This window comes from Mercenaria mercenaria, chromosome 4 (genome assembly GCF_021730395.1).
Source record: "Mercenaria mercenaria strain notata chromosome 4, MADL_Memer_1, whole genome shotgun sequence".
Lineage (NCBI taxonomy): Eukaryota > Metazoa > Mollusca > Bivalvia > Venerida > Veneridae > Mercenaria > Mercenaria mercenaria.
In genome coordinates, this window is record NC_069364.1 from 83,133,298 (window position 1) to 83,160,407 (window position 27,110).

Sequence of the window (27,110 nt, forward strand, 5' to 3'; positions counted from 1 at the left end):
CTTTATCTCGTAATGTCTCCATTTATTTGAAAACATGAATGGTGTTCTTTTTTGATTTTGACTTATTATTTGTTTGATTTTACATTTCATAAGGTCTCTTTTAGCCTATTTTTTTTCTTTATTTTGTATTTGTTTTGCGGTATTTGTTTTATTTTAAACTTTGTGATGCGATCATGATAGGTCTATATTTAAAATGAAAAGCATGTACAAAATGCATAAGCTTGTCTAAATTATCAAATCTGTACAACCCTATATATCACGTGCTTATTCAAATTCCATTTCGCTTAGATATTGATGAATGTAATGGTAACCTTTGCGAAAACGGGGCCACCTGTGTAGACGGTATCAATTTATACACCTGTGACTGTGTACCAGGATATGATGGGACTTACTGCGGAAATGGTTTGTTGCACACTGTTGTAGTTCAATTTTTGGTTATAAATAACCAAAGTACTGTATTCGGTTAATTTATGTTAAAAGTTGTTTTATACATATTTCAGTTTATATAAGTTTTGTTGATTTTGAGGTTTTTTGTTTCATTATACCCCCACTAAACATGTTTTGGTGGGTGGGGGGGCTATATAGGAGTCAGTTTTGTCCCGTCGCGTCGCGAAATCAATTATCTCAGTTATTACTAAATGGATTTGATTCAAATTTAAAATAGATGTATCACCTTATCACCCACATCATATGACACAAGGTGCATAACTCTGACACCTATTTTTCATGAATTATGTCCCCTTTTATTTAGAATTTAAGGTTAATTTTGATGCATTTTCACTATATCTCAGTTATTACTAAATGGTTTTGATTCAAACTTAAAATAGATGTTCCACCTTATCACCCACATCTTGTGATACAAGGTACATAACTCTGACACCAAGTTTTCATGAATTATGCCCCCTTGTAATTAGAATTTAAGGTAAATTTTGATGCATTTTCACTATATCTCAGTTATAATTAAATGGATATGATTCAAACATAAAATAGATGTTCCACCTTATCACCCCCATCTTGTGACACAAGTTGCATAACTCTGACGCCAACTTTTCATGAATTATTCCCCCTTTTACTCAGAATTTAAGGTAAATTTTGATGTATTTTCACTATATCTCAGTTATTACAAAATGGAATTGATTCAAACTTAAAATAAATGTTCCCCCTCATCACCCACATCATGTGACACAAGATGCATAACTTTGACACCAATTTTTCATGAATTATTCCCCCTTTTACTTAGAATTTAAGGCTAATTTTGATGCATTTTCACTATATATTTTTCTGATTGGCTTAGAGCCAAAGGGAAGTTACCGTTTTAACTTTTGTACTGAGTTACTTCCCCTTAAATTCCAATATTTTAGGTATTTTTCTAACTTTTTTGTTATTAGTCCTGTGTAAAAAGTAAAAACATTTTTCTGTGGTGACATGTGTCGGTAAGACACTTTTTTGTATTCATTTTTAGTGTATCTCTTATATTAGAGATTTTTATATTTACCTCATCCCTCATCCTGGGCACATATATTAGTATTACTTACATGTGCCCCGAGGAAGCCCAGGATGAAGTACTTCAAAGACGAGTAAAATTTTGTTTTAAGTATTAAGTTCTTTTTTACGTTTTATATTATTCTAAGTATTTATATAAATTTCTTATGGTTGATGGTTGCCATTATTCCGTGACAAGACATATATGGTGGGGGTATAAGTCACTCCTGTGACAGTTCTTGTTGTGTATGTTTTCTGCTATAGAGTTTTTTGCTTTGTTAATTTCGTGTTTTTACAAATTATCTGTAAAGTGTTTTGTGTAATCCATTTTCATTAAAAAAATAATTTTACCTTATGAACGATTTGTTAGTTTGACAGTTTCAAGTATGATTTTATTCATTGTTTCAGTCAGGTTTTCAGTATGATGTTTTTTTTTCTGAATTGCATTTTGAGAGTCGTGTTTTGTAAATAAAATATCTTTCTCCATTTAATACATGCTATGCTTTATTTCTGTTTACTCGTTTGCTCTTCACAACACTTACATCTTCGATTACTAATTTTTTCAAGAATGAATATTCTGTGTAGGAAATATGCAAATTTTGATTTGTCGGCTGATATGTCTAAGAAAATGTTTTTCCTCTTACATTTAGACATAGATGAGTGTGCATCACACAACTGTTTGAACGGCGCAACGTGTAATGATGAGATCAACACGTACAGCTGTATCTGTGTAACTGGTTACACAGACCAGTATTGCCAGACAGGTGAGGCAAAGTCAGCTTTTTTATTGCCATATACTAATTATGATTAGGAAAACTATAGGAATAAATAAATTGTATGTAGAGCGGGTGTCGGGCTACGTCAGCACTCAGTAAATATGTGCAGACATCATTGTGGATACGCAGTATAAAAATCGTTAAAATAACTTTTGAATGGGCTACTGGCGCTACAGCACTCCAGGTTTGAGAACAGATTTTATCAATATATACACAAAATAGTATGTAGATACATACGATTTTAGTGAGTGCGTATCTGACCGCTGCATCACTCGGGAATATGCAATATAGTATGTAAATACAGTTTTATTGAGTGGCCCACTAGAACGTTTTTGTATAGACGTAATTAATAACATTGATCGCCATAATTTTCAATCATATGAACTTTGGATTTCATCAGATTGTACCTGTATTAGTAAAGATTACACGTTAAACAGAATATATAAAAAGTCGTTTACTCCATGCTATTCAGATATAAATGAGTGTGCGTCTACTCCCTGTGACAATGGAGGATCATGTACAGATCTAGTGAACGGATTTGAATGCTCATGTTCTAACGGATTTACTGGTTTAACTTGCAGAGCAGGTACGTTCGCTTTTATCAGCGCGAAATGAATCATTCCGTTTTCTTGCCATTGCCTTTATGTTATGTCGTTAGAATTTTGCAAGAAGGCAAATGATTTATAGAAGCGACCTACCAATAAATATGATTTTCAGTTTCCGTGAAAAATAATATTGAAAAGAAAAGTAAAGAATAAAGATATTGCGTGTACCACGAAGGCAAAAGAGATTTATATACAATTCAATAGCAATATGTAAAATGAAAATTAAATTATTTAATACATCACTAAAGTACGACTTAATACTAGAAGTATTGCCTGGCTGGTTCTTAACGGGTAAAACATGTTACACTGTAACTGAGATATAGACATTGTGTTTGAAATCATCAGTCCTCGACCTCTGACGTGGAGAGATTGGCATTAAATTATAGCGAAAGTAACAGAATCCAAAAACGATAGTTAGTTTAACTACATTTGTTGAAAAACGGTGCCAATCCAAAACAAACAGAATTACTCTGACATGTATGATATGTATATTTACAGGTGAGCTAGGTGATGGCTGCTCTACACGAGCTGAGGTATGTGCTAACCTTGCCAATGCTGAATGTGATGGTAGTATATGTGTATGTGTGACTGGGTATGAAGATCCCACTGGTGCCACAGGAACTTGCAGTCGTGTTGGTAAGTTATTAAGTGTATTTAGTAAAGATAGCTCTAGTAAAGATAACTTTACCTTATTATGACAGACATAATTTAATAAATTTACAAACTATTGCAGGCTAATATTTATTCACAACAAACATTCACCTTCAGTGGCATTGAACCAAATGTAAAAATAACCACAAAGTTACACATTTAGTGTGGTCGGTTTTGCACACGGAACTGTAGAATTGGAAATCAGAATGTAACATATGACACGCACTTACTGAATCGTCTTCAGAGTTTAGATTATATATCTTTAAGTCGATGTCTTAGCATTCACATGTGTAAATTTTTACTTGAAATATTACTTTTCTTTGCAGACTGCGGTACAATAACTCCGCCTGTTGATGGAAGCGTGGACCATGGTGAAGGAACATTATACGAGAGTAAGGCATACTTCTCCTGTAATGCCGGCTACACACTGACTGGAGTGTCCTCAGCCACTTGTCAGGCAGATGCGACATGGGACGGAACTGCGCCGACATGTGTCATCAAAAGTAAGGGATGAGAAAAACAGGGGAAAGTAAGATAATGAAGAAATAAAACAGGATGGGAATTATTTTGGTTTTAGCAATGATAGTTATTGGCATTATCGGCTGACGGATAGCTCGGTGGTTTGCACACTGGCCTTCCAATCCTGAGGTCGGGGGTTCGATCCTCGGCAGCTACTCGGGAATTTTCAATAACGCTTTTTAGTGTTTCCCACCCAACTAGAGGTGTACTGGTCAGGAACTCAGGCAATCCTTGCGTTTATCAGTGCTATACACTGAGCGCGTTAAAGAACCAGGCTGTCTATTCGCAACGAGCTAGGCTAAGTTAGCCGGACAAGCCTGTATCTGATTTCTGATCTCTCTGTCGTGGGGGCTTTGTCTCACTCTGTCCCTCTGGTCAGATCGCTCTGTGTCTGTACTAGTAGAGGATGAATTATGCGCCCTGCATATGTGGCTGCATTTGAATTATGTAAAGCGCCTTTGAACGTGAAATTGATCATGAAAAGGGCGCTATATAAATCTGGTATAATAATAATAATAATAATAATAATAATAATTATCTTTTAAATTCTGTATTACTTAATGTAAAATTTTGTGATTATTTTACAAGTTAGTTATGCATGACTTATTAAAGTGTAAAAACTTTGAAAGATGTATTTTCTCCCTTATTTCTTTACATAGAAAAGAGTAATGAAAGTCACATAACATTACGCCTCTTACGTGCAAACCCAGGTATCAAAGCATTAACGCCCTTGCATGTTCTTGTTCACAGACTGCGGTACATTAGCCACTCCGTTGAACGGTAATCTTCAGTACACGCCCAATACAGAGTACCTAGGTTTAGCCGAGTTCAGCTGTAATACAGGTTACACTCTTGTGGGAGATGCGACCAGAACTTGTCAGGATACTGGAGTATGGGGAGGAACTAACCCTACCTGTCAAATAAACGGTATGCATTTAACTATGTGTCTATCCGTGTTGCTTCGTATACGACATTGCACATTCATCAATGTATTCCAAATGTGCACGTGCTTTTGTCATATAACTATTTCAATTTAAATTCAAAAATGAGATTATTCATTAGTTCATATTTAGTTTTCGGTGCATACGGGTAGGAATGGTACTGATGCAGGCTTTTTGTTTATACATAAAGCTTAATGCTGTGCTGTTTCATTATTATTAAAATGCATAGTTATTACATAAAGACAAGTAATCGGTACCATTTTATTAAAGGTTTCCCTTTTGAAAGCTTGATTGATCTGCACATGCTTCTGTGTTATGCTACTTGTATACAATATCCAGGTTTTCAACTTATCTCTTCAGTCCAATATACCTTTATTGTTTCACAATGACAAGTACATAGTGGCTAGCAGCATATTTACCAATTATTTTAGCTTTTTAGATAAAGGAAGAGAGAGATATTCTATAGATACTGTTATGTCAGGTGTAAAATCATCGTATTTTGAAATTGTAATAAAATTTTGAAGTTTTTTAAAGTCTTATTACTGGTCTTGTTGTCCTTTAATTGATATATACCGCAAGTTAATGTTTGAGAAAATGTAAAGACATTAATCATATTTGCTTTATAGATGACTTTTGTTTTTTGTAAAAGATTTATTTCTCCAAAATGAATCGTATTTCGGCTAATAAAAGTGATTACATATTATGTAATATTCCTGTTGATTTCTAGCTCATATGTAAATCAGATCGAAAGTTACCCTCGTTGTAAAGAGGAGACTGTTAGTTCCATCATATTATTCTAGCATGTCTGTGTATCATATCATGCAATATTCAGTGTATGTTTTGTTTGACATGTATTAATGTACATAATACTTAAATGCAAATTAACTACAATGCATAATGGTCATCAAAGCTTATATGTCACGGTGACTAAAACTGTTGCTTTTCGCATATTATCTATCATTCTAATAATCACAGGCTGTTTAGCTGTTTGTTTTAAAGCTTTTCGGGTACTTGAAGACAGGACCATGTATAATGTGACAGCGAACAGGTACGTACGTATATTTTCCTTTTCTTATATGTGAAGTTCTTCTGTCTTTTAGCCTTTATCTACGTAGGAAAAATGTTTGTCTACTAGGATAAATTTAGTGTTTAAATGATTAAAAAATACAATAACAATATATGAGCCATGAGAAAACCAACATAGTGCGATTGCGACCAGCATGTATCCAGACCATCCGCGCAGTCTGGTCAGGATCCATGCTGTTCGCTTTCGCTTGTAATTAGAGAAACCGTTAGCGAACAGCATGGATCCTGACCAGACTGCGCGGATGCGCAGGCTGGTCTGGATCCATGCTGGTTGCAAAGCCACTATATTGGTTTTCTCAGGGCGCGGCTTTTTTCCCCCAGTCAGTTAAATGTTTCTCGTTTGAATCAGTGAATATTTTTTCATGCCAAGACATTTCTCTCAAAATCTGTTTAACTGCAATTGCAATTTAACTACTGTATCGGTTTTAATATGGACCGATGACCTGTTTATACCGATTAATAGCAATGTAATCTGTCCTTATGTATGCCATATTGTAGACTGTGGTACGATTGTTGCACCAACGAACGGTGCCGTGGACCTCACAGACGGAACGACGTATCAAAGCGTTATTGTATTCCAGTGCAGCAATGGTTACGATCTTGTGGGAGAATCTAGTCTGGAATGTCAGGCTGACTCTAACTGGGATGGTTCAAAACCTACTTGCAATATTAAAGGTATATAACATGTCTGATGTAACTATCTGCATTATCAAATGGCCTTTTCCCCAAACATTTCACATCCAGGATGAATAAAAGTATCCAAAAATTTGAACTGAGTGGTTAAGGTCAGTGACTGCAAATTACAGGGAGTCAGTGGCGCAGTGGTTAGCAGGTTGGACTACAACGCCAGCGGTCCGGGTTCGATTCCCGGTCGCGGCTGATATCCCGACTAGTGTTCAGTGCTGGGTGATTTACTTAAATTGGTACTGTTTCCAGCAGTATCAGCCTAGACTGGATGCTGGGGAGGTAATTATGACGTGGTGGGCTCGGCTGGAAATAAGTTGTTCCATCCATTCCAGGCGGGGACTTTCGTCGACTACCCACGTTAAACAAGAAACATTACCTTTTTAATTACTTTACTCTCGCCGCTGTATGTTCGAAACCTCGTTTGTGGCGTACAAGTCTGGAGGAAACCGTCCAGCTGATTCTACCCAGGTGCCAGTTCGCGCCTGAAATATTGCATGGACGGACATCTAGGTTCTTCTTTCACCACCAAAAACATAAAGGTTGCAATATTACTTATGAATATGTGAACGTGACGATTAACCCAACAAAGAAGTAGTCCAAAGTATTCGGGTGGTTAAGGTCACTGACTTCAAATCGCATTCTCGTGTATTCGAAACCTTTCTTTGAATGTTGAAGTATTCAAATGAGAAAGCAATTTAGCAGGATAACGGAAGGTCGATGGCTGAAATAGGAGCACCTAGGCTTTGTCAACCATCATTAAAGCCTGGACACCTTTTGCCTGTGCCTGGCCCGTCATGTCATGTCTTGTCCCGTCTACGAAACCGATTAAGATCAAGATATCATAAGAGAAGTAAACATTTTCCAGGGCCCATAACTCTGGCATTTGGTTTGACGAAGTCATTTTCTCTTTTCATTTGGAATATTTCCCAAAATTTACATTATTTTCTGAAATATATTCGTGCATTTATTAAATTATAAATAAGCATTTGAGATCAGAATCCCTGAAAGAAATGAAGATATTACACCTGAACTTCATAACATGTTGAAAGAATCATATGTGATTATTTCCTTTTCGCTTTGAAAATGTCCATATTCATTACATACTTCTGAAACCTATTTATACATTTGATTAAAATTTCACACAAATCTGTACCATCATCATATTAATTTATATATCAAGTTCCATAACACTCGCCTTTATTTTGACAAATTGATCCACGTTTATTGCTTTGAACTGCAAAATAGAGGGTAATGATTTTAATTGTTTTTATACATGTAACATGATATGATAGATGTCTTTAAGAGGAATTGAAGTGACTATAGCCATAACTCTGCCCTGAATAATGACAAAGTTATCTCTCTGGTACTTTTTCCCATTTTCAAATTTTAAGGAATAACTTTATATTGAAAGGAAATTTATGCGACTTTAAACAGTATAAGGTAAGTGAACATAAAAACTTTCATTACCCTAAGTGACTTCGTCGCGTGAGTGGAACGATGCTCTATCTACCAATTTTTAAACGTGGCGAAAATCGCTTCCAAAGTTTAACTCTCGTCTAGTTTCTTTATTTCTGGGCGAAAATGATGATAAATATATCTACTTGTTCCTTGCGCTTAGTTCTTTCAGACTGTAAATGCTTTTAAATACATTTCGTTTTTACTCTTCTGCATTTATACATTTTTCACTTTTGAGATAGAGCAAATTTGACAAAAATAGAAAAAAATGTTAAAGGTGTATTGCTCTATCGGGAGATAGAGCACTGTGAATTTATAAAATTGGACATAGAGCAAGATAATATTTATTACAATTGTATATTGAAAATAGTGCGAGAGCTCTTAAACAGTAATGACAGTCATTGAACTCATTTTGAAATTAAAGGGGAGGATTGGATTTGGTTATAGTATCATCAAACTGACACAATATTATAGGCCATATTGCAACTTTCAAGATTTTCTTTGAGGAGGAGGAGGACTCTAGGTGCATTATTTTTGGCACGCGCGGATACCTGGGTATATGACTTTCTTCCTGTCAACTGGATGGCTTCCTCACATGAAAGTGGTGAGGGGCAGGTGTTCAAGGTCACAAGATTTGGACTGATTTGCCAATGGTTTTACCATGCTGTCCGTATTGTTCAGGGTTAAATGAACTGCTACGCTATAGACATATTTGGCTATTAAACTAGGCATATTGGTCCTACTAATTTACAGATGGGTATTCGTAAACCATATCGTAGTATTGTGTTAAACAACAACAAAAAGATTTTGAAGTTTAATTACTCAGTAATCGCAATAATTATTGTCAGCAATGTACAAAGATCTAAAATCTTTTTTAGTCGTAACTACTCTATTTGCCAAATACAACTAGCTTTTCATTACGCTGAGTAAGATTTTCCGTGTTTTGTTATCAGTTGGCATTAAGTTTGACATAATACTAAGCATTATAACAATACCTAATAACATTGTCTTTGCAACTAAATATTCTCAGTAATAACTGTATTCTTTCACAAAACGACAGTTTTTATATTATGTTCAATTTTTGCATGTAACTGTACTTGTCAGTCATGCCAGTTCTCTTTTACACAACACAATCAATGTTATATTCATGTCTCTTTTAGCTATTAGTATAGGTGGATTTTACGGCGTCCATCGTCCGTCTTCCTGCGTCAACATTGTACTTAAAAAATTTTTCCTCTGAAACTACTGATTACATTTATACCAAAACTTGGTCAATAGAATTTTGTGATAGATCTCAATCAAGTTTGATCAAATGGTTAATCTTGGCCCCTTTGAGGGCAGCTACTGCCAGCTAGAGCAAAACAAAATAGGAAAAACATTTAAGGAACTTCTCATGAACCGCTTGATGGATCTTTATCAAACATAGTCTGTAGCATCATTATAACATCCTCTCCCAAACTGGTTCAGATGGGGACGATTGGCCCCTTTGAGGGGTTACCGGAGCTAAAATTAGAAATTCCCTTAAATGATTTTATCTCATGAACCACTCAATGGATCTTCTTCAAACTTGATTTGTAGCATCATTATAAGAATCTTCACCAAAATTGTTCTGTTAGGGGCACTTGGTCCCTTCCAGGGGCTGTTAGAGTTCAAAATAGAAATACCTTTAAACGACTACTTATGAACCATTTGATGGATATTCACCAAACTTGGTCTAGAGACCAGTATAAGGTCCTTTCTCAAATTTGTTTGATTAAGGGCACTTTGTCCCTCTTAGGGGCAACTAGAGCTACAAATAGAAATACTTTCTGGTCATGAATCGCTGGACGGATCTACATCAGAGATGGCCGGTGGCATCATTAGAGGGCTCTCTCTCAATTTTATTCAAACGGAGACTGTTTGCTCAATCTAGGGCTAAAATGAAAAAAATACCTTTAATGACTACTTCTAATGAACCACTCAATTGACTGACTGTCATCATTCTCGGTCTGTAGCATCATTATATTGCCCCCTCTATTTTTTTAATTGTGGGTTGGGGTGGGGGAGCGCATGGCCCTCTAAGGGGCCATTAGACCTAAAGCTACAAATGCCTTTAAATGACTACTTCTCAACCGCTTGATAGATCTTCATCAAAGTTTTATTAGGTCCTTTAACTAATTTATTCAATTAGTGTGGCCTCTTTTACGGGCTGCTAGAATTGCAAAATAGAGGCACCTTTTACTAAATTCCTCTCTAACTGCTGAATGGGTCTTCATAAAACCTTGTCCGGAGCATTATTATAAGGACATGTTATGTCTTATATCAAATCTATTCAAATAGAGCAATTTGGCCCTTTTAGGGGCCACTAGAGTTGAAAAAGAAATAACTTGAGATGTTTTCTTTGGTGCGTGACAGCAAAATGATAATAAAAATAATGAACAGGTTAAAGGATTTTCACCAAACCTAGTTAGAAACAAAGTCAGATGGTTAAGGCTTTCTTCAGTTGAAGGACTTAGGCCCATTTAGGCCTCTTGTTAACTTTTCACATAATTCTGACAATTAAATTAAGGCTCAAAGATATTACATAGCAAATAATAAGTACCGGTCATACCTTTCATACTAATCTTATTGTATATATTCCATTTAGTTTCTGCATGTCGTTCTCAAATCTGGCGGCATACATTTTAACTTAATACTGAGTATCATAACAAGAATTCATAGCATTTATTTTGCAACTAAACATTTGCAGTCACAGCACACATGTTTCATATTCGGTACAGTTACATCATGTGATACTTTAATAGTTTTGTGGCATTGATTTTGATTCACACCAACCATTTGTAATAAGTATTGACTACTTAAAATTCTAAGAAACATATATATCTATTCTCTCTCACAAACACAATCGTTATTTATATTCCTCACAGTTTTCTTCATGTACGTACTTTCAATTAGTGACTTGAATTTCAGCATTGCATTCCTTGTTTGATATTTGTCCTTGTTTTTTAAGTATTTAATTTTCAATTCTCTGTTGTCAAGGGTTGCAAGTTTAACGATAGTATTTTTGCGTCTGGAAGTAAGGATATTGTACTGCCAGTTCTTGTTGTTTAACGAATACTGCATTCAGCAAAATTTGCATAGCTAAAAAAAGTGATCAACAAGAAAATTAATTGGCACCTTACTGTAACTTTGTAAAGTAAAATATGTTCTGTTTTTAGTTTTATTTCTACTGCTCTTAATAGACAATAACTTACTATCATAAATTTGCTTCTCGGAAACATGTTTGCAAATACCGTTGTTATATTCAGTGGTATTTCTTAAGATACAGCTTCAGAATGACGAAAATAGTTTCTATCCGAAGTACACATCAATACAGGTCTGTTGCAAATCTTGCATGTATTTTCTTGCCTATAGCTTAATTGACAATGCTACGTGTTTGTATAAGTAATAAAATGATAGAATAACCTGTATAAGCAATCTCACCTATGCAGGTCGTGTAGATAGGCATTCTAAGTATATTTCAAACATGCTACAACTATGCCTATCCGCCACATTTTGTTGTGATCACATGCATGTAACTGTGCATTCTGTTGGTTAAAATGGAGTTAGAGCTATTCTGGATTAAGTTAAATGGAGATACAGCACTCCTTTACAAAGTCTAATGATGATCACATGATGTTAGTTTATGTGTATGATTGGTCAGAATAATTTTAAACACTGCAGTGCTTTAAGTCCTGGAGATAGAGTACTTTAATCGTTACTGTTACATTCAAACAGAGGACATGGAGCAAAGTATTACGCAGGATCTTTCTCTATGACGTCAAAAGTTACGTTTTCTTGCTCCAGAACGATAGAGCTCGGCGAGACAAACAAAATGATGTAAAAATCTCATTTTTTCAAAAAATGGAGATAGAGCACTATAAGAATCAGGCGACGACTTTACATATGAAATTGTCTTCTTAATCTTCACACTTTTATCATTAAAAAGAATGATACTATTTCAACTGAAGAGATTTTGATTTAACTTGGTATTAATAATGATTTATACGGTTAAGAGAGAATGAAAGACAGTAACCACCAGTCTTCCCTGATAATTAGAAATTATTTTTTAGCTAACCAGTCACAAAGTGACAAGGTGAGCTTTTGTGATCGCGCGGCGTCCGTCGTCCGTCGTCCGTAGTCAGTCCGTCCGTGCGTCCGTAAACTTTTGCTTGTGACCACTCTAGAGGTCACATTTTTCATGGGATCTTTATGAAAGTTGGTCAGAATGTTTATCTTGATGATATCTAGATCAAGTTTGAAACTGGGTTACGTGCGGTCCAAAACTAGGTCAGTAGGTCTAAAAATAGAAAAACCTTGTGACCTCTCTAGAGGCCATACTTTTCAATGGATCTTCATGAAAATTGGTCAGAATGTTCATCTTGGCAATATCTAGGTTAAGTTTGAAACTGGGTTACGTGCCGTCAAAAACTAGGTCAGTAGGTCAAATAATAAAATACATTGTGACCACTCTAGAGGCCATATTTTTCATGGGATCTGTATGAAAGTTGGTCTGAATATTTATCTTGCTGATATCTAGGTCAAGTTTGAAACTGGGTCAACTGCGGTCCAAAAGTAGGTCAGTAGGTCTAAAAATAGAAAAACATTTTGACCTCTCTAGAGGCCATTTTTTCAATGGATCTTTATGAAAATTGGTCTGAATATTCACATTGATGATATCTAGGTAAAATACGAAACTGGATTACGTGCGGTCAAAAACTAGGTCAGTAGGTATAAAAATAGAAGAACCTTGTGACCTCTCTAGAGGCCATATTTTTCATGAGATCTTCATGAAAATTGGTGAGAATGATCACCTTGATGATATCTAGGTCAAGTTCAAAACTGAGTCACGTGCGTTAAAAAGTAGGTCATTAGGTCAAATAATAGAAAAACCTTGTGACCTCTCTAGAGGCCATATTTTTCAATGGATCTTCATGAAAATTGGTCAGAATTTTTATCTTGATGATATCTAGGTCAAGTTCAAAACTAGGTCACTATGTCAAATAATAGAAAAAACGACGTCATACCCATTTCAAAACTGGGTCAAGTGGGGACAGGTGAGCGATTCAGGACCATCATGGTCCTCTTGTTGTATTCTTGTCAATAAGTTTGATGTAATAACTTCCACTAAAGGGAATTTGATTTGACCTTACACAATGACAGTCACAATGAACTCAAACGAAGATCAGAAGAACCATAACCTTGTCATGAATATTTATTGCATTAGTTTTGTTGTTTTTATAAAAAGAACTTTCTGTTATAACTTATTCATAGTGTGTGATTTATAAGATGCAATAAACCAAAAACCACATGAACCATAACTCTTCCTTGAATAAAGGTTTAACGGATAGTATTTAAAAAGATATAGTGGGCAGTATTTATTAAGATTACAAGTTTTTCAAACAATGCTTTTGGTTGAGTTTTAATCCCATTTTGTGATAGCTGTAATTAGTATATTCCTTATAAAAGATGCAAAAAGTCTAAAAAGTCAAGTTATACAGATAATGAATGCATGTTTTAGACTGTGGTTTTCTCTCCGATCCTACCAATGGTGCAGTTGATCACGCGGACGGCACAACATATCTAGCAGAAGCAGGCTTCTCATGTGATACTGGTTACACTTTGATGGGGGTCTCGTCAAGGATCTGTCAGGCATCAGGTTCTTGGAGCGGCACCAGCGATCCATATTGTCAGATCAATGGTAAATGTCTTGGGGTTTTGTAAATACAATTACAGTTGCTAGTTCAAAGCAAAACTGTAGAATTGCTTGTGTTTTAAGACAAATATAGATATGCGGTTGTTATGTGATTGGAAAATGTCTGTCAGTTTTATTGTAAGAAATATGTCTGACAATTTTGAGGCAAGCGTCCTTTATCGCAGATGCATATGATAATGTCAAATGTATGTTCAATGTTTGGTTCATCTTAAATTGTCAAGACAATGATAAACGTATGTGTGTGAATGTTGACAACATCAGATAAGTGTCTGGGACTCTGTCTGTTGAAACTATAAAAACGTATGTCTGTAAAGCAGAATTAATTCTATGTTTGGATAATGATGCATGTTTGTCATTCAACATTGTTATATGTTAGTGTTTAAAGACGAATGGTAGATACCAACGTTAAAATTTAAATGACTGTTTGAAATAAAAAAAAGACATTTAACTTTCTGTCAGAACGCTTGTCAATGTGTTTTTAATAGTAAATGTCTTAAAATTAACTGAGATTAACGTATGAACAATAAGAAATACATGTGAAGATACTTTTGAATATCTCAATGTCAGTCCAAATAGAAATATCTGTAGGAAAATTCGAATGTTGCTGTGTGACAGTATTTGAATATACCATAACTTCCTTTTATCTGTCAAATTCGCTTCGCCACTTGAACTCATATGAATTCATTTAGACACACACTTTGCATATTACATTTCACGATATTACAGATTGCGGGATACTTAATAACCCTGATAATGGCAATGTCGACATTCAAGCTGGTACAACATACGGACAGACAGCCACTTATTCGTGTGACGCAGGATTCGAACTGAATGGAGTACTTCAAAGAAACTGTCAGCCAGACGGGACTTGGAGTACTGCTGCCCCTACATGTGATAGATTAGGTAAGGGGATCAGGTGCCGAATGTGATGTCGAAAATTATAACGTTAATAAATACACCGAGGCCAAGGAATATCTAAAATGTTTTATTGTAAACTGTGCAATATTGATATAAATGTTTCTTTTATTTACTAACTGCAATTCAGGTTATTTTATTTAACCTTCTTTGCGGGAAGGGCATATAGTTATTGGATGAATTGTATAGGTTTTTTACTTTCCTTCATGTTCGTTAAAAGAAAAAATGATTATAATAAAAGATAGCTATTTTTCAACTCCGCCGTTTTCGTTATAATGAGGACATAGCTATGGGTTGCACCCGTCCTTTCGTCAGCTACCCTGACTGACCACCACACTCCGAGACTGGTCCATTTCTCGATCCGGGTACCTTCCTGAAAGGTTAAGGTCACTTTTAACGGTAAAAAGTATTAGCTCATATTTTTTTGTCCAGTGAACATGTATAGATATATCATGTGCAAGACTAGGACCATGAACTAAAGGTTCAAAGAGACAGGCTTCCAAGCTATCTTTCCGTTTTTATTGGTATATGTAATAACTTCCCTTTTACCTGATGAAATATGTTTTACATCTATTTTCCAATAAACTAAAACATAAAATTATATTCGAAGTAAGATGACTCATGTTGATCAAAATAAAAGTACCTTTAATTATTGGATATATTTCCAGCAAGTAATTGTGAAAGACGAACGAACGAAAAAATTAGATAAAAAAATTAACATGTTGCTCACTTTGAAATACGACTTTCTACTTGTTGAGACAAACGAATAAAGACGGGAGGGGTAGGGAGTGGTAACTCTGTTTAATTGATTGTTCAATACATTATTGTCTTAGATTGTGGGACCTTGAAAGCGCCGACAGATGGTTCAGTGGATTTGACTGCTGGTACCCTATTTGAAGCAACAGCTGTATTCACGTGCGATGCTGGGTACACACTGACTGGGGACACAGAGAGATATTGTACTAATACTGGAGTCTGGGATAATTCCAGTCCCACATGTATTATAAAGGGTACACCACACTTCATGAATGTTTCTATCGCGATCTTTGAATCTGTGTATATACGATTGTGTCATTTTGTTTGTTCCATGTTGTTTGTATCATGCTGAGTGTTTAATGTTATCGTGTAAAGTAATTGTCGACATTAAAAGGAACTTTTTTGGTAAAATAGGATAAGTCTTAAATGATGTCACATGAAGTTCTATGTAGTGTTGAGGTATTTACTAGCGTTTGTTGTATCTTCAGATAGAGAAGGATTCACTTTAAAATCACAAAAAAAACTAAAAGTTCTTTTAACTGTCATGCCTAATTTTATTGTTGGTGTAAAAGGAATGTGTACGTTACGTGTGTTTTATGTAGAATGATACATGTATTGTTGAGTTACAAGCTTGTAGGCGTTTTGTATATAGAAATACTATAAGGACTTATGAAAACAAAAATGCTTCTATTTATAGCTTAGCTGTGAAAAGGTAAACGATATTTAAACTTCAGTTAACTTGTTTTCTTTGTTTAGCTTTTCCCCACAGTTATCTAATATATGTTATATATATATGGTAACACGCGATACATTTCAATTATCTAATAAATATTTGATATATTAGAAACTGTTTGTGTGTTTGCTATGTTTATCTGTGCACTTGAATTAATTCATATTTGAACTTGTTCAATGTAAAAAAATACAATTGCTAATTTGGTTGACATTAATGACAAATGCGGCAATTTTTACTTTTTCTTAAGTAGATTTGTTGTACGTAAATGATATTTAACATTTTCAACAGCGGTATTTTATTCTGTCTGGTGCTCCTCGTGAACCTGCCAGAACATTCTCTGTTCATACTTTGCATTTGTTGGTACCAGTCCGTTAATGTTTTTATTTCTATTTTCTACATAGAATGTGTCCAAAAGGTGCTTACTTTATGCTTTGACATGTTTAACTGCAAAAGTTAATATATATATATATATATATATAGCTCTTATTTTTGCCACTATGCTCTATAGTGCATGTTTAAAATTATATGGGACTAGTTAATTAAATAATATCATGATTCCAGAGAGTTCCTTAAAAATGTTTTTACTAATCATGACGGTATCTTTATGTGTAAGTTTGTATTTAATAAATTTTGTATTCAGCAAATATAGTTTTTCTCTTCATGTCATTTCTTTTTGCATAATAATATAAGTCAATTGATTTTTCAGCAGTCAAGACTATATAGATCAATAATTTGATATAACACATAACAATGGTGTAGTTTTGTTTAACGCTAGCGCACAAAAATACTGCATAAAAATCGTCCCCGATTTGTTCATTGTTTATCCTATATTTCTAACATTAAATATTCCATAGTTAAAATAGTATAACACTGAAAATTACAAAGTTATTGCTCTTATATATATGAGAATCTAAAATATTTCTGACTATTGACTTACATCTTTTTGTTTTAGACTGTGGTACATTGACCGACCCAGCCAATGGCCAAGTATTGACTGTGTTTGGTACAACCTACGGCCAAACAGCAGAATATTCCTGCAACTCGGGATACCAAGTAAATGGTGTATCTACAAGAACATGTCAAGCTGACGGTACATGGAGCGCAACTGACCCAACTTGTGTAATCCTAGGTATTTGTTTTATGACCCTGGACAATATTTTTACCCGCAACTAGAATGTAAATGGTGCAAATAGAAATACATGCAAAAGAAGTGGAAAGTATATCAAATGCTAGTCAAACACTAATTATTCGCGAGAAATAAATTTTCTTTTATATTCATGAATTACTTTCAAATATTTAGCGAACATTTGACAAGATCGATTCAGTATGTACAGTAGTCCAGTTTTATTTTCACAATGCCGCGAATTCAGCCAATAAATAGAGTAGGTCAAATCAGTGTACCTTTGCGAAATAAAGTTCCATCGAATTTAAAGCGTTACTAATAAACATTTCCTGTATTTGTTTTTAGCCAAATTGCTTAATTTCCTCTCTTAAGGTGTATGGATTTAGACCGACTTTTAAAAATAATTACTGACTTTACACACAAAAAAATGGTTTTGCATTTTAAAGTCTACAAGGTTTAACAATATGTAATAAACTTGAAATGATTTTTTTTTTCAAATAAACAGACTGTGGCCCCGTTGCTGATATTGTTAATGGTGGAATCTCTTACTCGGATGGAACCATCTATGGTTCTACTGTATATTACTCTTGTAACAACGGGTACGAGGTGACTGGGGTAGCATCTAGAGTTTGTCTGGCAACTGGTGAATGGAGTGATTCACAACCCGTGTGTACAATTCTAGGTACGTTTTACCAGGTTACGAGTTTTTCTTCTATATGATTATAGGTCTATTAAGATATTTTTGTTGTTAGAAGATCTATCTATTCATTCCATGTGAGAAATCTGCAAGACGAACATTTGAAACAAAGCATATAACTTCTAGTAAATATACTTCGTATTTTTTCTAATTTCACCTTCGAGTTTAGTTGTTACATTGCATCTCTGTCAGGAACTGTCGTAATTCAATGAAAACTGTACAAGATAAATTTGATCATAAACGTAACGGTGATAACAATCCCTTGCAAATACACCTAGATGCTTGGAATAATATAAAGTGATCTAATGAATGACTAGCTATGTGGAAAGTTCTGCCATCCGCAACATGAAACAGTTTTGCGGACAACTTACTTGCGGTCGAATTTTAAGTGTTTTGCAATAATTAACCAATTCTTCAGATTGTGATGCTACAACATCAGTGCCAAATGCAGTTGCTAGGACACCATCTGGAAGTCAAGTTGGCGATATCGCCATTTACGAGTGTAACTCTGGCTATGGACTCGTCGGAAATCCAAACGTCACATGTGAAGCTTCTGGTTTCTGGGGAACTGTCCCAGAATGTAGACTAGGTTTAATATCTGATGCAGTATTCTCTTAAATTTAATCATTTAAGCTTTGACTTATCAGAAAGCGTTTGTGTGCAATACTGTGATACTGATGTTTTGATTTGATACAAGTTAAAATCTGCTTACTTTTCAGTTTTGATTTGCAGTTATATAAAATTATGAATAGGTTTTTGTTTGTATAGTATATTATGTCTGTGCACTAGCCATACTAATATATAACTGACGCGTGTAGTATTTGACAATAGAAATTTAAATATAACTAAAACACACATACTACTATATCAAGGTAACAATGTGTAATATTCAGATTGCGGGACACCACCGGCCGTAGCAAATGGTGCCGTATTGTACCCTGGTGGAACCCTGGTTTCAGCTACAGCTACATATACCTGTGATGCTGGTTACTACATTAGTGGAGACACCAGTATTGAATGTCAAGACACGGGGTCGTGGACCAATGAGCCGTTCTGTTTTATAAGTATACTTATGTTTATTCTTTCTTTCATTTTTTTGAAGAAGGCCCCTCACCAATGTCTGTTCGAAGCTACATTGGGGCGTTGTATTCTTCTTGTGAGGAAGCCATCCAGCTGGCTCACGAAAGGTCGGTTTTTCTAATCAGGTGTCCGCAGATGTTGCACAAATGGGTAACAACTGGGTGTCTTCCTCAACCATTAAAAGCTAGAGAGTCGCCATATGAGCAATAATTGTATCGGCGTGACATAAAAACAAAAATAAAGGAAAACGAACTTGTTTATAGTTTTATTTCAAACAGATGAACAATTATTTTTTTATAATTCCTTGTTCAGTCGTAATACATGAGATTACCGAGTAAATATGGCTCGGTGTATTGACGATTATAAAGCCAAAATAATGTAGGATCGTTTATCTGAACTAAATAAAACTATTTTTGTTCCAACTTCAATTAGATTTATAGAGTTTTACACCATTTTAATATCAATATTAGCAGCAGCTCTTTTATTTCCATCACTAAGCTAAATGAATAGTATCTTTATACCATGATGCTTGACATGAACTGTTGTACCATGGAGTGAAATTCGGCTTTATTTGTTATTTTCATATGTGAGCGTTTTCGATATGTTCAGTCTTACGCCATCTATAGCAGTTGCGCATTAAGCAAGTTTAAATCCATATCCAAAAAAGTTCGTAATTGATATAAGTATTATTTATCTGAGATTCTTTTCAGTTCTGGTTGATTATAACGGGGAATGTGCAGTGACTGCGCAATGTTTGACAACAAGTTCTTCCTGTCGAGACGACGGTGCAGGGGCAGATAGATGTCTTTGTGATTTAACTGGACAACACTATGACTCATCAATAGATACGTGCCTTGCTGGTAATATTGCAATGACACTCCTGGCAATATCAACTCTATAAAGCGAATACTTCTCTAAAAAGACGATTTTTTCTTGCCTATCAAGCGGGAAATGTATACATTTGTCCGAGCTGTTTTTGGTGTAGATAAATTTTATTCCATCCTTTCTTTGCTACATATATTTGTCCGACCACGCGCCAGGAATGATATTTCTGTCTTTCTCTAGAGAAAAAACCTTGACTAAACTAGCATGCACTTATGTGACGTCCCATAGTACCTGCACTATTATGACGTCAAAAACTATAAAAATAATGTCAGGAAATAACCAAATGTATTTGTTATCACGATCTATTTTGAACGTGATTGGCAAGAAAAAAATGATCTAACATATCTGCCTGTGTAAGATAGCTTATTCCTAACCCTCGGGACAGCTTGGACAAAAAGCCTCGTTAACGCTCGGTTTTTTAGCTCACATGTCACAAAATGACTGTGTGAGCTTTTGTGATCGCGCAGCGTCCGTCATCCGTCCGTGCGTCCGTGCATAAACTTTTGCTTGTGACCTCTCTAGAGGTCACATTTTTTATGGGATCTTTATGAAAGTTGGTTACAATGTTTATCTTAATGATATCTAGGTCACGTTTGAAACTGGGTTAAGTGCGATCAAAAACTAGGTCAGTAGGTCTAAAAATAGAAAAACCTTGTGACCTCTCTAGAGGCCATATTTTTCATAAGATCTTCATGAAAATTGGTCAGAATGTTTACCTTGATGATATCTAGGTCAGGTTTGAAACTGGGTCACATGCCATCAAAAACTAGGTCAGTAGGTCAAATAATAGAAAAACCTTGTGACCTATCTAGAGGCCATAGTTTTCATGGGATCTGTATGAAAGTTGGTCTGAATGTTTATCTTGATAATATCTAGGTCAAGTTTGAAACTGGGTTAGCTGCGGTTAAAAACTAGGTCATTAGGTCTAAAAATAGAAAAACCTTGTGACCTCTCTAGAGGCCATATTTTTCATAAGATCTCCATGAAAATTGGTCAGAATGTTTACCTTGATGATATCTAGGTCAGGTTTGAAACTGGGTTACGTGCCATTTATAACTAGGTCAGTAGGTGAAATAATAGAAAAACTTTGTGACCTCTCTAGAGGCCATATTTTTCATGGGATCTGTATGAAGATTTGTCTGAATGTTCATCTTGATAATAACTAGGCCAAATCCGAAACTGGGTCAACTGTGGTTAAAAACTAGGTCAGTAGGTCTAAAAATAGGAAAACCTTGTGACCTCTCTAGAGGCCAAATTTTTCACAAGATCTTCATGAAAACTGGTCTGAATGTTCACCTTGATGATATCTAGGTCAAGTTTGAAACTGGGTTATGTGCCTTTAAAAACTAGGTCAGTAGGTCAAATAATAGAAAAACCTTGTGACCTCTCTAGAGGCCATATTTTTCATGGGATCTGTATGAAAGTTGGTCTGAGTGTTCATCTTGTTGATATCTAGGTTAAGTTTGAAACTGGGTCAGCTGCGGTCAAAAACTAGGTCATTAGGTCTAAAAATAGAAAAACCTTGTGACCTGTCTAGAGGCCATACTTTTGAATGGATCTTCATGAAAATTGGTCAGAATGTTCACCTTGATGATATCTAGGTCAAGTTTGAAACTGGGTCACGTGCCAGCAATAACTAGGTCAGTAGGTCAAATAATGAATAAAACATGTGACCTCTCTCGAGGCCATATTTTTCATGGGATCTGTATGAAGGTTGGTCTGAATGTTCATCTTTATGATATCTAGGTCAGGTTCAAAACTGGGTCACATGAGCTCAGAAACTAGGTCACTATGTCAAATAATAGAAAAAAAAACACGTCATACTCAGTTCAAAACTGGGTCATGTTGGGACAGGTGAGCGATTCAGGACCATCATTGTCCTCTTGATATTCATTTTACGCTGTCCCTCAGGTAGGGAAAATCCGTCGTACACAGGCAAGCATATAAGATCCTTCTGTTCTTTCCCTTTACCCGATATTCTTAGAAAATTAACCGCTCCACATTAACAACTTCTGCACAACAAGAATAATTTGGTCTTCAGCTAGAGCTAGAGACATTCCATTGTTAAACCCTATTTGAGTCTTTTCTTTGGTACAATTAAAATAGATAATCTATACATTTGTTTAATGTAATAACCCCTTGATAATTGACACTCTCGCTCCAGATATTAATAGTCAATCCGTAGAAGAACAAATAAGTACAATTAATACGTTATTAAGTATTGTAATGATATTAATAGTTGGAGAGAAATATAATATCTAACATTTATGCCTGAGTAAGGCAGGGGATATCCCTACCATCGAGACAGCGTGGTTAAGAAACCTCGCTAGCGCTCGGTTTTTCATTCATGCTGTCCCTCGAGTTTGGGAAGACCCTGTCTTGCGTATGCAGTAATATAAGATTATTGTGCCCGTTGATTTAAAAATATGAAAGTGGGTTTTCTCCTTAACATTTCTTTGGTGGGTTATCTCACTTTATGCTCGTAAGTACAGTTCTTTGACGGATACTCAAGTAAAGCCACATTCTAATTCAGCTATTTCACCGAAGAAACCTACAAAGTATAAAAATAAAAAGTTTTAAATATAAAATCTTAGTTGTAGCTAATGCGATTTTGTATATAAAATCATTCTTCAAAACTCGTTATTAAACGTTTCAAGCAGCTTGAATTGACTGAGGCATTTCTGTTATTTATTATGGGCAAAATAAGGTGAACGGACTTGTTTTGCAAAATTGAAATGCACATATATTGAGAATCCCTAAAGGTGCAGGACAAATAAATACCTGCATCGTTATAATACATACTGCATTTTCAATTCTTAGATTGTGGTGGTTTAACATCACCAACTAATGGGGAAATTCAGCTACCAGCTATCTATTCTGCCGGTCAGATAGCAGTGTACTCATGCGACAGAGGGTATTCACTCACAGGTCCGGGCACGAGAACTTGTCTCGATTCTGGACAATGGAATGGAACAGCACCACAATGCACTGAAGGTAATTACGAGTTCTTAGCAATGCCACAGGTTCAGATCCTGTTGGATAGTAATATTGAATTTCTCAACAATTAGAAAACGTATAAGTTTAAAAAGGAATTTTAAAGATTACAAAAATCATAGATTATTTCTGTTAACATTATACTCAACTTCACTTACGTGTACTTTTAAATTTAGGTAACACGAGATTTCCGGCAAATCTACTTAAGATAATATAGGTTTTCATTTTTTTCTTTTTCAATTAGGTTTAATTACTTGTTGCAATTATTCAAAAGTCTTAAAGAGAAAAAAACTAATAATAATGATAAGTTATGTACCTAAATGTGTTGGTGTGACTTAAAGACACTTATCCATCACGTTTCAGTAAACATTCTATGTTATGGAAAGGCATGACAATTCCTAATGTCCAGTAAGGCATCCTTTCTGACCGTAAATTACACAGGTGATAAATTAATTGTTGAGACTCGCATTAAAATGCGTTTCACCATAAATATTTGTAATTAGGAGAGTTTGCTTCATTATAAATTTCAGATAAATTGCAACCGTTGTGATATGACTTTGTACAGTTTTGATGACAATAATTAGTATTCAGTGCATTGTTTTGCCTGTCAGTGTTTTCGTGCAAAACATTGAGTTAAACAACACTTTTTCGCATGTAAAGCTTTCATACAGGGAACCAAACCTGCTTCTTTGGTCCAATGCCAGTCAGACAGTAAATTCACCATCACCATGACAAAACACGTTTATTTGATAGTAGAGACTGATTCCTAAAAATTCAAATTCATCTTTACAGTTTTCAGTTATTAGTGCACAAATTTACTAGATATAACATGTTTCCTCCTTTCCATGTAAAATTGAGCCGCGCAAGGGGAAAATTAGCATAGTGACTTTGCGACTAGCATGGATCCAGACCAGCCTGTGCATCCACGCAGCCTGGTCAGGATCCATGCTGTTCGCTAACGGTTTCTCAAATTGCAATAGGGTTTAAAAGCGAACAGCATGAATCCTGACCAGACTGTGCGGACGTGCATGCTGGTCTGGATCCATGCTGGTCGGAAAGCCATTATGTTGGTTTTCTCATAGCACGGCTCGATTAGAAATATTTGATATTTAAAAAAAATGACCTTCCAAAAAAACATCTGAAGCAAAATGGACTAGCCTTGTGTTGATAGTTTTTCATTGATTGGAGATTTACCAAATAATAGCCTATATCAAAACTCCCTACAGCTACATAAATTCAACAGAGTATAGTGCAAGTTTAGTCTGCTTTCAACACTTTGAAAGAGCCTATACTGAGTTTTTCTTTTGTCTTTTAATAAATTCAAAATCTTAGACTTGCCAAGAGTCTAAAACTCACGAAAAAAAAGGAGACAAAGATAATGACAGGATCTCCCTCATAAGCATAGCTTACCAAAACCATATCAAAAATTGACTTGAAGAAACTTATTAAAGATTTTGTGCTGTAAACAAAGCCCAACAGAGGAGAGAGTTTGAAATAAGGTTACAGTGTTCTACTCAATCCTGCATGCCGTTTTGACGTATGTGCATGTTGTAGATGAATTGTGATTAGTAGAATATTGTTTACACCAAATCCCTACAACATTTTATCGTCAATATTTTCCACTCATGAATGCGCTCAATGCATGTGATATTTGTTGATATAATTGTAAATGAGAGGCCCAAACAAAAATCTTTTTTTCAAGCTGTGTAAACAGATTAAATTGTAAATTGATTGAATGTCTGAAGTAACCCGCTTATATTGTTTACAACAATAAATGGGATACCTTATAATTTGTTTAAGGTAGTGAACCTGTAACGAAATTAGATCGTCAAATCACGTATTCTCCGTATGCTTTTCCAGCATTTTTCTATTTTTATGGAAAGCTGCGATTTTGTGAAGCTACAGTTACGTTCAGAGAATGTTGATTTGCTTGCATATACATAATTGTACGGAAGCTGCAGAGAGTCATTACCTATCTACTACCTTAAAATATTCTCATTACATTTGATGACAGTAGTTTTTGTGTTACACGTTATGCAGCCAAGCACTCATGAACAATCAGAGAAATGCTTCAAAATGAGTAAAGCATAAGAAACATTTTCAAAATGATTATTTGAAGAACAAAAAGAAATAGCTAAAAAGCCAGAACTTAAATATCGTAAAATTTCTTTAAAGGAATTTAAACATTATTTTATTTCATTTTGAAACAAATGTAGGTAATGTTTTGTCTGCCTGGTCATGTGTTGGGAAAAGGATCTATTTAATTTTGTTATAACTTTTGACCAAGGTTTTATGTTCGCTTCAGTTTATTGGTCAATTCATAGTTGTTCGCCATAGATTTGTTTGGTAACCACCATCTCTATAGTAGTTGTATGATTTGAACAGGCTAGGAAAGTATAATAAAAACCCAGCACAATAATATAAAATATTCCTACATATAAACACTTAGGGCAACCCAAGAAAAAAGATATACATACATATAGATATATTGTTAATAAAAACGAACACCATACATTCATATAAATACATAAAAGCTTAATATGCTTACTTGAATTTGAGTAGCATTCATACATACTGTAATAAATCAGGATGTCCTGATCCACAACCCCCTGAACATGGACAAGTGCAAACAAGTAATGGCTTAGCCTCTGGTGATACTATAACATACACTTGTGATGATGGCTACGCTTTAGTTGGTGCTGCAGAGAGAAAGTGCAACTCCGATTCACAGTGGAGCGGGAATGAACCCACCTGTAACATACGTAAGTTTTCATGCATGCAATAATGAATATTCCTTACTTGAAATTGCAATTCAGATTTACAGTGGAGCGGGAATAAACCCACCTGTAACATACGTAAGTTTTCATGCATGCAATAATGAATATTCCTTACTTGAAATTGCAATTCAGATTTACAGTGGAGCGGGAATGAACCCACCTGTTACATACGTAAGTTTTCATGCATGCAATAATGAATATTCCTTACTTGAAATTGCAATTCAGATTTACAGTGGAGCGGGAATGAACCCATCTGTAACATACGTAAGTTTTCATGCATGCAATAATGAATATTCCTTACTTGAAATTGCAATTCAGATTTACAGTGGAGCGGGAATGAACCCACCTGTAACATACGTAAGTTTTCATGCATGCAAAAATGAATATTCCTTACTTGGAATTGCAATGCAGATTTACATAGGAGCGGGAATGAACCCACCTGTAACATACGTAAGTACTCCTGCATGTAATGGTGTTACTCCTTAATATGAAATTGTAACTCCGCAAATGAGACGTGGTTATGATTTGTGTTTGAAAGTTGTCCTACTATTGTCATAAATCAAATGTTAAGACACAAGAGCACTAGACTAGAACAGAGTATGTTTGTATTTCGTCAATAGTTTTATGATATCCACTTAAATGTGATGTTTTTTGTAAGTAGAAAATTGAAAGTAACTCCTTAACTTAATCCAACATGCAGCTATTGTTGTTCATGTTTGATGGATGAATAGTAAAACTGAAATAAAGGAAACTCTGAAACTATTAAAACTGTAGTCACACAAGTAATGAAAACCACCATAATACCATTAATTTCAGAGTGCCCAGTACTTTTAGACATAGGACATGGCTGGGTAGATTTAGCACTTGGTAGATGGGAAGGATCAAAAGCTGTGTACGTTTGCGAGAACAACTATGCTGTAGTAGGAGCATCAACAAGGACATGCCAGTCCTCAGGATTATGGGATGGTGTCGAACCAGAATGTGTCTTTGGTATATTTCTAAATGGTTTCACATTTTATGTTAGAATTATACAGCCGTAGAAATTTCAGTAGTGGTTTTGAACGAACATCTAATTAGTTGTCTTAGACTTACTGTATAAACACCGAACAGCACTATTGATCGATCAAAAAATAAGATCTATTTTGAACTATTGAAACTTATCACGTCTTAATCAGTATAAGCAGGCAGAGCTGTACAAGACGGTGCGGTATTAA

The 27,110-nt window shown here is 35.1% G+C and overlaps 1 protein-coding gene across 5 annotated transcripts in view; it reads left to right on the forward strand.

The window, feature by feature from the left end:
* LOC123552317 (neurogenic locus notch homolog protein 1-like) overlaps positions 1-27,110 on the forward strand; it is a 73,406-nt gene that overhangs the window by 24,240 nt on the left and 22,056 nt on the right. For all 5 annotated transcript variants that reach the window (XM_053541825.1, XM_053541827.1, XM_053541826.1 and 2 more), the window contains exons 20-37: positions 289-402; positions 2,133-2,246; positions 2,731-2,844; positions 3,362-3,499; positions 3,841-4,017; positions 4,784-4,960; positions 6,559-6,735; positions 13,742-13,921; positions 14,663-14,839; positions 15,685-15,861; positions 17,293-17,469; positions 17,969-18,145; positions 18,579-18,749; positions 19,054-19,224; positions 19,951-20,100; positions 22,946-23,119; positions 25,708-25,881; positions 26,713-26,886. In XM_053541825.1, the coding sequence (XP_053397800.1) occupies positions 289-402; positions 2,133-2,246; positions 2,731-2,844; positions 3,362-3,499; positions 3,841-4,017; positions 4,784-4,960; positions 6,559-6,735; positions 13,742-13,921; positions 14,663-14,839; positions 15,685-15,861; positions 17,293-17,469; positions 17,969-18,145; positions 18,579-18,749; positions 19,054-19,224; positions 19,951-20,100; positions 22,946-23,119; positions 25,708-25,881; positions 26,713-26,886 (2,913 nt within the window). The remainder of the gene's footprint in view (positions 1-288; positions 403-2,132; positions 2,247-2,730; positions 2,845-3,361; positions 3,500-3,840; positions 4,018-4,783; positions 4,961-6,558; positions 6,736-13,741; positions 13,922-14,662; positions 14,840-15,684; positions 15,862-17,292; positions 17,470-17,968; positions 18,146-18,578; positions 18,750-19,053; positions 19,225-19,950; positions 20,101-22,945; positions 23,120-25,707; positions 25,882-26,712; positions 26,887-27,110) is intronic.